This window comes from Typopeltis vanoorti, chromosome 20, assembly GCF_054136105.1.
Source record: "Typopeltis vanoorti isolate ZY-2024b chromosome 20, IOZ_Tvanoo_1.0, whole genome shotgun sequence".
Lineage (NCBI taxonomy): Eukaryota > Metazoa > Arthropoda > Arachnida > Uropygi > Thelyphonidae > Typopeltis > Typopeltis vanoorti.
In genome coordinates this window covers 45,417,629-45,430,076 of record NC_143568.1, presented here as the reverse complement: position 1 = coordinate 45,430,076, position 12,448 = coordinate 45,417,629, and the positions used below count along the sequence as shown (strand labels likewise).

Here is a 12,448-nt window from a genome sequence, read left to right as displayed (position 1 = left end):
GAAAATTAGCAATAACAAGACAACGACAATGGAAATAGGAAGAAACATTGAAAACATCAACTGTATCCTGAATGATGAGCCTATAGAACAAGTAAAACATTTCAGCTATTTAGGCACAATATTCAGTGAAAATGGTAAATTAAATATGGAAATGGACAAGAGAATTAAATTAGTAAAGCTGGCATGGCAGGGAAGTCAGCTGAATAAATTTATATGGAATAAGAAAGAAATTTAGTCAAAACACTAAATTAGCTGTATACAAGACAGTGTTCAAACCGATTTTAACTTATGGATCTGAGAGCTGGGTTAGAAATAAAATACTTGATGAAAGACTAGAGACCTCTGATATGATAGGTCTGAGAAAGATTAGTGGAGTGAACAGATGGGATCAATGGTTGTATCACATCAAAAATGAGGATATTAGGAAAGAACTTGCCATTGTTAGCATTCAGAAATGTGTATAGAGATAATCTCTGGTGGTATGGTCACTTAAACAGGATGCGAGAGAAAATATTAGCAAAACAAGTGTTCTTTGCCAGGTTGTCAGGAAAAAAAAAAGACCCAGAAAAAGACCAAGATGTAGATGGATTGATACAGTAAAAAGTGCCTTAAAAGACAGACATAAGATCTGATAATATTGGACTGCTGACATAACAGATTAATTTGGAGGAAAATTATTGATTGGAAATTAGTAATGGTGTAACTTTTTCATGTAGTATTATCATAATTATCCTGTAATAACAGGTGTTTGCTAACAATAGCAAACATCTGTTATGGGATTCTGAGGAAATAAACCCAAGAGGAGAAAACCTGAGTAATTTCTTAGATGAAACAGGACTAATAATTCTCAACAGTGGAGAACCTACTTATCTGTCTCATTCTTATGGTACAAAAGATGCCCTAGATATCACTGCGGTGTCTCATGATCTTCACAACAAAGCTATTTGGTCTGTTTTGAAACCAGTAGGAAGCGACCATACTCCAATATTAATGAATCTGAACTCAAAAATGACTAGACCCACCCAAAAAAGAAAATATCATTGGAACTTCCAGAAGGCAAATTGAGAGAAATACAAGGATGAAGTAAGTAAAATGCTGAAAGATCACACATACCATGATGACTTAGACAAAGACTATATAACTTGGAAGAATACTATCCTAAATGCAGCAAAGAAAAGTATCACAAAGGGCTACAGGAGAAAAGTTATTTCAAACTACACAAAGGTTCACCAGGAACTTGCCAGTAAAATAACTAAACGAAATGAATTATTTAACATCTTAAAAATTGGAAGCTCTCCAGAAAACAGGATTGAGTACAACAAGATAAATGCTGAAATTAAACAAAAATATAATATATTACAAAGAACTAGGTGGCAAGAATTTTTGCCACAACTTAAATCCAAACACTTCAGATACCAAGCTTTGGAAACTGACTGCTAATTTACAAAGAGACCTACCAAAGGCAAGTGAGACTAACATGCTAAAAGATCCAGATGGAAATATCAAACTTGGAGACAGGGAGATCGCAAATACCTTGGAGAGACTAGATATAAATAAATCATGTGGACCAGATAACACACAAGGAATTATGATCAAACATCTTCCTTCCCTAGCCGTAGATTGGCTACTTCACCCATACAACAATAGCCTAAAACAAGGAAAAGCTCCGAAAGACTGGAAGACAGCCACAATCATACCAATCTTAAAGCCTAACAAACCACAAGACCAACCAGAAAGTTATAGACCAATTTCACTGACTTCAATTCCAGGCAAATTAATGAAAAAAATGATACTCCAACGTTTGAATTACTATCTAAACAAAAATAGTATACTACCACATTTTCAGGCTGCCTTTAGAAGAAATCACTCAACAACTAATCAACTTTTCTACTTAACCAGACAATTCAAGATAACTTCCAGACCAAAACTACCAAATCCACCATTGCAGCTTTTATAGATTTTAGCAATGCCTTTGACAAGGCGTGGAGGCAGAAACTCTTTTCCAAACTTTGTCATATTGGAATAGAAGGGAAAGTTCTTAACTGGAACTATGACTTTCTAAGAAATAGAACAATTCGAGTTAGAATAAATAATTCCTTTTCCAAGGAAGTGAAAATGAGACAGGGACTCTCTCAAGGTAGCATTTTGAGCCCACTCCTTTTTTCCATCTACTTAAATGACTTAGATAAAAAATATAAATAAAGAAACAAAAGATTTGCACTGATTTGGTCCTATTCTCAGCCCACAACAACCTAGAAACAGCAGAAGGTCACTTAAATAACGCCATTGAAAGTTTAGCTACATACTGTGAAAACCAAAAAAATCAAAATTAACCCCACTAAATCAGAAACCTGTGTTTTTACTATTAATAACCACCTCAGAAAGTGGAGGCCAAAGATTAAGCTAAACAGTCAACTAATTACATTTAATGAAAACCCCAAATACCTTGGAGTTACTCTGGATCCATCGCTAAGCTTCAATAAACATATCAACAATGTTGCAGTCAGAGCAAAAAGAAGACTAAATATCATGAAAAGTATCTCAGCTAAAGAGTGGGGAGCAGATGCTAAAACCTTAAAAGTCACATATACCTCTATTATCCGTCCCATAATGGAATATGCTTCACCTATCTGGATGCAAACATCACAAACCAGTTTAGACAAGCTTATAAAAATTCAGAAAAATGCAGCTAAAATCATATGTGGACTAAGGAATACAACTCCTGGAAAAATAGCAGAATTCAAATCCAACCTTGTTCATTAAATTAGGTGGCAAGAAAATCTTACCAAATTTGTAGAAAAAAGAGCCAACCTTGCACATCATAGAACAAGTGAACTTTTTAAAAACAGGAAACCAACAAACAAAATAGAGAAAAAAATCAACAATGCATGAAATCATAGAAAATAAAATTCCCTTGGATTGTCCAAATAAAATAGCCAACTACCCAGCATTTCCTCCAAACCAAGACAGGAAAAATATAGTTATCAACTCTGAAATAGGGAAACATGAGAAAAAAAGCCTAGAAAACTGAAATCTTGAGATCATTAGCCCTTTCAAAAATAATGGAATATGGACCTGACTCAATAAAGATCTACACAGATGGCTCCAAAAATCCAAATGGCAATTCTGGGAATGGCATACTCATCTATGGCTCTCATAATATAGAACTAAAAACAACTAACAGTATTGGATGCAACTCATACCATGCAGAATTAATAGCCATTAACACAGCACCGCAATATTTGGACAAACAAAACCCGAAGGAGTTTATATTTTTCACAGATTCCTTAGCAGCCCTTCAAGCTATTAAGAACTGCTACACTAGCCATCAAGAAATACTTAGAAACATAGCAAAAAACATAAACAAACTACATAAGGATTCCAAAATAATCTTCCAATGGATCCCATCCCATGTGGGATTACAGGGAAATGAAACTGCAGATGAAGTAACAAAAATGGCCGCAACATCATGTGATACCACAGATTTCGATCTTTTTAAAACCACCCAAAAAGAAAACATAAAAAGAACAATTCTTCAGGAGATGACTCACCACTGGTACTCAGCAGAAAATCCAGGAGCTACCATCAACTCCAAGTTTAATCGCAGTGCCACTACCATGATCTCTCGCCACAAGCCGGCCACACAAGACCAATCAAGTTTAGCAATGGCATAAAAGTCTTCCCCATCTGCAAAATCTGTAACATTGAGGAAGCATCACCAATGTGTTTGCTAAACTGTATGAATATTTCCAAATGTGAACTCTATAACAACCCAGAAATGGTGCTGTATAAAATACATGAACTTGATCTCTATGATCTGGTGTAATAATACCATGTGATAATAAAAAAAAATTTTTTTTTTAAAAATACGTTGGTAAAGGATTGTTATCAGATTAATGTAGAAGAAATTTTTCATAGAATGGGAAACACAAATCTTACTTCCATCCAGCTTGTTAGATCACTTTTTAAGTGGTAAATTATTTATTAACCTATAATATTGAGCAGTTACTAGGTGGCACTTGGGAATAAGTTGCTTCAAATCTGTGCATCCATATTTTATAATTTTCAAAAGTGTTTTTTTCCCAGATCTCCACCAAACAAAATCAAGTTCTAAAGGGCTGAATATTTCTGTGCAATTCATAATTACTTTAATTGCTTCAAATTTTTTTTTCCTTAGTTTAATAATGTCTATATGCAAGTGTATATTATGCTTACTACCGAAGGAAAGATGGCAGCAACAAAGTAGGGATTCATTTTGTTTTTCAAATATTTGCCTGAATCAAGAAAAAGATTTGGATATTCCGCTTGCCAAATCAGAAAAATTCCTGCTACATATGTCATAACAAATACAACCAATCAGGAAAAGTTTCCCCTTATCTTGTGTGATCACATACAAAGGCTTATTTCATTTGCTATACATACTTCCTTTGTTGTTATTATTTTAGTCTACATAATGCAGTCTTAAAAGTTGTTTATATTATGAAGTATTAAAATGTGTCTTAAATATTGAAAAAGAGTACAGTTTAGTTACAAATAATAAAGTAAGATTTGGAATGGTTACAATTTATATGCAGATTCAAAATTTGTAAAATAAGAAACAAAATATCTGGATGATACAGAAAAAAAGGAAGTGCACATCTATGATTAAAACACAAGTATAGCAATGAATTCGTAAAAGAAAACAACATAACTGAAACATCAAACCATGAAATCTAAACATCTAAAATCGAATAATCTAAAAATAATAATAATAATAATAAACAGGATGTGGATGACAACTAGGAAAAATCTTCACATTATGCTCTGGCTGAAATTATTCGATTGGATAGCCTTACTGAATTGTTCAAAAAGGATTTCCAACCCTAAGTAAACTAATTTCTGTAGTACCATTTCTCAGAGAAAATTTCTTTTGGCACCAGCTACCAGTGTGTTCATCAAAAGCCAAAATTATTTATTTATTTAAAAAAAAAAAAAACAGACTACTGCCAAAAATGCTGAACGATTCCTTTCTCTTCATAATTTATCATTAATTATTGTGATTTTGGAAGTTTTTTCCCACTTGGTTAGACTATAATAAATTTAGTTTAATCCTTTATCCACGTGAAAGCAAACAAAGTTTGTGCCTGAAGTATCTTTAGGACTGAGGCAACTTGTAGTAAAGGTGGACCAAGCTCTCATCACTACTTGTCTCAGTATCTCCAATAATACAAAGCACATCTCCTTTGGGGATGTGCTTTGTATTATTTATATTAATTATAATTATTTATTAATTATTTAATTATAATTATTTATATATAATTATAATTATTTTAATTATATTAAAAGTATCTTTAGGACTGAGGCAACTCGTAGTAAAGGTGGACCAAGCTCTCGTCACTACTTGTCTCAGTATCTCCAATAATACAAAGCACATCTCTTTGGGGACATGTATAATGCTATGCATTAAGGGAACGGCTACTATCCAGACCTGTTTCGACCTTTATTGAGGTCTCGTCAGTGGGAGTCAGACCTAGAGGTGGTGATACTAAGGTGGAAGCAATGGAGAAGTCATATTTACCTATACGAGTTGCCAAAAGGTGTCTCACCTAATTATTAAATTACTCTGGATTTAGAGAAAGATGTTGGAAGATTGATGAGAGCTTGGTCCACCTTTACTACGAGTTGCCTCAATCCTGAAGATACTTCAGACGCAAACTTTGTTTGCTTACACTTGGATAAAGGATTAAACTAAGTTTATTATATTCATTGTGATTATTAGATCTATAATTATTCTCTATATTTCACAATTTAAAATAAACGTTCTGTTAATATTTTTATTTTGTTATTTGAGGAAGGACTCCTCAAATAACTGGAGGTGTCAGGTAATAATAATAATTATTATTATTATGTGACACCTACAGGGAGTCCAAAGACTTATTGAGGGAGAGTATGCCAACAGCATAGAACAATTGAACCCTGCCCAACTACTAACCATGCTCAAACTTGCTTAAGCCATTAGTAGCAGAGGCTCTACCAATCTGTTCTGTTTACTTTTTTTTTTTTTTTTTTTTTTTTTTTTTTTTTTTTTTTTGAACTGAAGGCTGTATTCTTTAGGGAAGGCTGTTCCTTCCAAAAAAAAAAAAAAGAAAAGTAGATGGAATGAAAGAGAAAGCAGTGAAGTTGGTTTAGTGAGAGATATTTCAAGACTGTAAAAGGATGTGAATCTTGTTCTAATGATTTTGGAGGAAAGCAGAGGAATAATAGCAGCCAATTCAGCAGAGCAATAATAATAATTTTTTTTTAAATTTTTATGTTGTGTTGTTTTTAAAATAAATGTTCCCTATAAAATGAAATGACAGTTTTATTATTATATTGATATTATATTATATTATATTAAAGTTTCAAAAATTTTTGAAACTTAAGTTTCTTTCTACATTTGGCTAGAAAATTATGGATTTTCATAATATTCTACATTTAATATCTCACTTATGCCAAATTTAAGCCTCTCGGCTGCATACTTTAACATTTGACAGTTATATTTAGGGAAAACAAAGATTTTATTTTCTCTTTGTATCAAAGAAAAGTACATGCAGTTAGCCTAGTGGCTGTGTGCTTCATAACCATATGCCTGGGGAAGGAGTGTCCTGGGTTCGATTCCCGTCGGAGACGTGAGGAGCTGAAGGGTCTTCCTCAGTCATAGCCAAGTTAGCCGGTCTTGGATGTGAACAGTAGGGTTTTCCCCCAGTTTATTCTGGGGTTTTTCATCCCACAAACAGGCAAACCGGACCCGTGAACACACAGGATACAGCCATAGGATATAGCACAGCAAGGAAGGCAACGGCAAACCACCTTGCTCATAGTCACTTCCCTAGTATGGTAGCATAGCTGCCCCTACCATCTGTAAGGATGAAAGGAAATCATTCCATTCCATCAAAGAAAAGCCTAAATATCTTCATTTTGGCAATGTAAAATAAATAGAAATAGGAGCTATTAAAGATTCATGCTTATTTCATAAACAACTATATATATATATCAGCATCAGGGTTTCATTAGCTTACACTACTTAAGAAACTTTCCAAGTTGATATGTTTGGCTATAAAATGTGGATTGATCTGTTTATTTTACAAAGCTAAAATGAAGAATTTGAGTCTGTTCTTATGATCATTCACTTATGAAAAATACATCTCTGACACTTTGGTACTGAATGAGGGTTATTGCCATTTTAAGGTTTCCACCTGACATATGATATGAAACAGCCCCTTCAAAACAGATGTCAGGCCAGTAAACCCTTCATCAAAAGCATTAATAAAGGCAATATACAGGTGCCTTGGCAGTGTTGATGTCTTTTAAGTACTATAAACTAAGGGAACTATGATGCTGGGTGAGGACTGTGTTCTCGTAAGCTCTCTGATAAATTTTCAAAACTTTCAAATTTTATACCTTTTTGGCTATGAAATAAGGATGGCTTATATATTTGACCAATTATTGAATTAAAATCTAAAAATGAATATCTTGAACAAAAAATATATGCTCATTAAAAAATTTTATCAATTATTATTGAGTGTTTTTGTTATTTTTTTTCCCTCAAAATATTTGTTTATAAAATTTAATTTAGTAAACTTCAGCCAAATTAATATTTGGTGCTTTGGTTAAATTTCAAAACAGAATATTCGGTATTCATTTATTCAGACAAATCATGGTCTGGCACATACTTGCAACAAAGCCTAACAACTATAGTGCAACCGTTAATAACCATGTTTGCTGTAGTGATGATCAACTGTACTTTACTAAAGTATAATAACATTTAAACAAAAAAGACAACTAACACTATTCAGTATTTTTTCCTGATAGATTCCAAGATACACATTAGTTTGCCAACAAGGAGTAACAAAATGAAACACAACAACAACAGCAAGCATGATTAGCTGAACAATTAGTTTTATATGGAATCCTGAACTTCTGAGCAAGCTTAAATGCTTATAAGCTATTTCAGAAGTTTTTAATTTAAATTCTTCTTTGATTTAAAAAGTTTTTATTTTTTCAATTATTTCATGCTGAAAAGTAATAAACCATAAAATAAAAACATTTACAAACCCATCTCTTGAGTATCCCAAAAGAAAAACTCTGAAGAAGAAGACTGATTATGGTCTTCATCATATGGTCTCTTAGAGTCATCAAAACTACAATCTTGTTTCAAAATCTTTCTTTTTGCTTTTCCTGAAACACATCAATGATAAATAATTAGATGTAAATATATCTTTCCAAATGCAATCAACTTTGAAATACCTGTAAAAATGTATAAGACTGTCAAGTTTTATAAAACATATATTGCAAAATAATAAGTGCCTATTAGACTTAAGTATAAAGAGCTAATAAGCTTCATTTCGGCAATGAAAACATTACTTAAATTAAGGGGATATTAAATCCCACATAGTTTTAAAACCAAATAAGAAACTCAAAGATTGGAATCAGAGAGTTTCTTGCCGAATATAGTAAACTATGAAGTATCGGCGACACTAGCGTTAGCCAATGCAAGTGATCCTAGTACGTAGTACAATACCAGGGCAGCTCGTTGCAAAGGTGGGGAAGTTCATATCGCTATTCTTGGGTATTTTCCATAATGTAAAAACACATTTCCTAGGAAATGTATGCTGTTATTACATTATGGATTATGGAGGGAGGTCACTACCCAGACCGGTTTCAGCCTTTTTTGAGGCTTCATCAGTGAGTAGCTAGATCTAATACCAAAGTGTATAGCGAAAAGAACTTATGTATTCTGCGAACGAGTACTCTCTGATTCCAATCTTTGAGTTTCTTATTCGGTTTTAAAACTATGTGGGATTTAATATCCCCTTAATTTAAGTAATGCCTATTAGACATTTTCTGTCCACTCAGATATCTGTGCACAAGTTATTCCTGTAACTCCGGCTGAGTGGACTTTACTGAAATTCTGCATTTGAAATTTTTATAAAAATTTGCTGAATCATCTCACTTCTGTTTCAATGAGAATGTTTGCAAGTGAAAAAAGGGAGCAAAACATTTTGAAATTATATACAGCAATATCTCTTTTCTAGCTAGATGAAATTTAATAAAAGTTTGTATTTTGAAATGTTCAACAAGACTGTTCGACCAATGTGTATTGCCTGTTATGACATACAGAGCAGAAACCTAGCCAATCAATTAGTTTGTTATCCCACACATATAAGCTTTTCACTAGAATTATAACCAATAGATTAGAAACAAGATTTTATTCAATAAACTCTCTGAACAAGCTGGTTTCAGAAAGAACTTCAGTACAATAGATAATATTCAATCAACAAGCCTGCTTGTTGAAAAATGCAATAAATACAACCTTCCTCTTCAGATGGCCATCATAGATTTTTAAAAAAGTTTTTGATTGCATAAAAACATCATTAATAATAGAAGCTGTTAGAGATTCTGGAATTGAAAAAAAAAATTATTTCCTAAAATATTTTTATGGAAATGCTATATCAAATATCATTCTTAATGTAATAAGTGAAAAATTTCACATAAATCAAGGAATAAGACAACTTCTCCCAAAATCTTCACATTAGATTGGAACATATGAGTAATTTAGAATGCTCCAATAAAGGAGTCAATATTAATAGAATTAAATTAACTAACCTAAAATTTGCTGATGACATTCTTATTATTGCAAATGATATGAAAGATTTAAAAGAAATAATAGAAGATCTAACAACTAAATCAATAGAAATCGGATTAATTCTGAGAAAACCAAAATAATGACAAACCAAAAAGGAAAACTGCCTGTTATGACATTAGAGCAGAAACCTGGCCAATCAAAAAAGAATAATAGATAAAATGCAAAAAACAGAAAGAAGAATGAAAAGATGTCTGCTAAACATTAGACTCAGAGATGAAATCAAAAATGAAGATATACGAGGCAAGACAATTTAATTCCTGGAACGGCTGCGTAGTGTTGCCGGTGTGGTGATTTGGTTGGAGTCACATGAGTAATCGTGCTTGTACATCTTTTAACTGATGTGTGCATAAACCTCAAGCTGTTGGCTATTGCAAAAACAATAGAGATCTGCATGTAAACTTTGGCATAAAAATGTGCGATTGAAATTTGGAGCAGTGTGTTAACATCAAATTTTGTGTGAAAATCAGCAAAAGTTTGGAGCTGGGACTATAAATGGTGTTGACCAACAGCTGCTTTTGTTTTTATGGTTTTAGAGGAAAGCAGGAAAACGAAAGCAGCTTCATCAGCAAAGCAATGTCCATGAAAGTACATCTAGAACAGGTATAAGGCAGAGAGAGAGAGAGAGAGAGAGAGGGATCAACAATCAACTGAATAGCATCAAGCAATATTAACGAGGATTTGGATGCACTATCCCAAATGTTTGAGTAGTATTTCATGGTTGGGCAGATTTGAAAATTATAAAGAGAAGTCAGAGTTTTTTGGTAACTGCAGAAGGTATGGCTGAAAGATATTTGTGCCAGGAAAGAATGGAGGTGTAGGTTAGCCCAAGAAGAGAAATCTGAGCACATTTGAATATCTGAGTATTCTGAAAAGAAAGGGATATGAGATCTTTCTCGCAAGAGATTAGACAGGACTAAGTTTTTGTGCCACTGAAGACTGCAAGGTTATCCTTGCTGTACTCCATTAGGGTGAGGATAAACTTGCAGTCTTCAGTGCCACAAAAACTTAGTCCTGTCATGTATCAGGTTTAGGATTGGTTATGGCAAAATTTTCAGATTTCTAAGTCAAATCAAATGAAGAGGAGGAATGGTCATGAGAGTAGATCATTTATGCACATGAGAAAGTGGATAAAAAGTACAGAGCACTGGGATACTCCTGAAATGGAAAGGAAATTTGAGGAGAGGAAACCATTCAACATGACTTGATGTGAGTGATTGAGTGAGCAGTGAAAAAGTTGGCAATCCAGCTGCAGAAAGCAGGAGGCAGACCATAGGGCAGTAGCTAGCACACTTCTATGCAAAACCCTATAAATGCCTTAGAAATGGTCCACAGCAACCAACAGTTTCTCCAATTTTTTTTTCCATGGCTTGAGTTGAGAAATGGTAGAAAAAGCTAGATCAGATGATCAAGAAAAGCACCAGGGTGAGATAAGATTTCTAACAAGATCAAATGCTTGCCACATAAAGCCATAATGCACATTGTTGCTCTTATTATCCCAATATTAAGATACCAGTAGTTTCTAGCATGCTGGAAAGTAGCTGAGGTAATCTTGATCCCAAAACCAGGAATAACAGCACAATTTCCCAAAAACTAATGCTCAATTAGCCTGTTCTCCTGCCTAGAAAAATAGCTATGAGAGTTATACTAACAAGACTGCAGAAAGTCAGTAAAGAACCAAATCTCATCCCTGATGGTCAATCTGAAATCTGGAAGAACCACCCCAACAAACAATTTCTCAGTCATGGAAAACATTAGCATAGGATACTGGAAGCAGCACAGTCTTCCTGGATTTTGCCAAAGCATTCAACAAAATATGGCACAACGAGCTTCTTTTCTGGAGGCCAATTTCCCACATTGATGAAACTTACCAAATCCTACCTCAGCAATTGCAAACTTAATGATCATCTGAATGCAAAATCACAGGCGTCCCCTGGGGCTTCTCATTGTCATCTATATGGCTGACATCCCATGCATGCCAGCCTGGTTGGCTGAGTGGTTAGCGTATCTGTTCTCCAGCCATCAGAACAATCACAAACATCTGTGCCAAGGGCACGGATGTTTGTGACTGTCCTGCTAACCAATTACCATATGTACTGCTGTGACCTGGCACAGTATGACCTTTGACGTCATTGTGGCATAAAAAAAAAAAAAATCAAAAATCAAAATCAATCCCATTCAAATAGCTGCCACCACAATGGCCCTATATGCAGATGATACCGAATTGTACAAATATTATATATAACATATATAATGGTATGCTCTCGGACCGTGGTTAGAAAAAGAATAGTTTTAAAAACTTGGCGAATTGATGTCAATGCCACAAAACCATTGCAGTGCTATTCACAAGAAGAGATCTCTGGAGGGTGAGGTGGCAATGTTTGGCACTCCCATACCATGGCAACCAGAAGCCAAATACTTTGGGGGTACAACTAGATAAAGGGCTTTGCTTCACAACTCATATCAATCGTATTTGCTCAGAAGCAAATAGGGCAACAGGACATCTATATCTGTTACTCAACTGGCACAGCCAGCTAAGAATGGATCTTAAACATAAATTTCAACATAAATAAAATCAAACAAACCCTAGAACAAGGCACATCTTTAAAAACAGCAAAAAATGGCAAATTCTGGATCCCTTCCTTAGTAGGTGAATTTGGTCATAAAACAAATAACAGATCTGAAATTCTCAAAATAGCAACAAAATTCTACTAAGAATTATACTCAAGTAACCAAGCAAATAGTTTAACAGACGACCAAACAAACAGAATGTGTGATGATCTTATC

General features: G+C 34.0%; 1 protein-coding gene across 1 annotated transcript in view; it reads right to left on the bottom strand.

Moving 5' to 3' along the window:
* The window catches only part of Rbsn-5 (Rabenosyn-5), a 201,752-nt gene that overhangs the window by 118,431 nt on the left and 70,873 nt on the right, over positions 1–12,448 (bottom strand). The window contains exon 4 of the mRNA XM_090410078.1: positions 8,074–8,196. Coding sequence (XP_090266204.1) covers positions 8,074–8,196 — 123 coding nt within the window. The remainder of the gene's footprint in view (positions 1–8,073; positions 8,197–12,448) is intronic.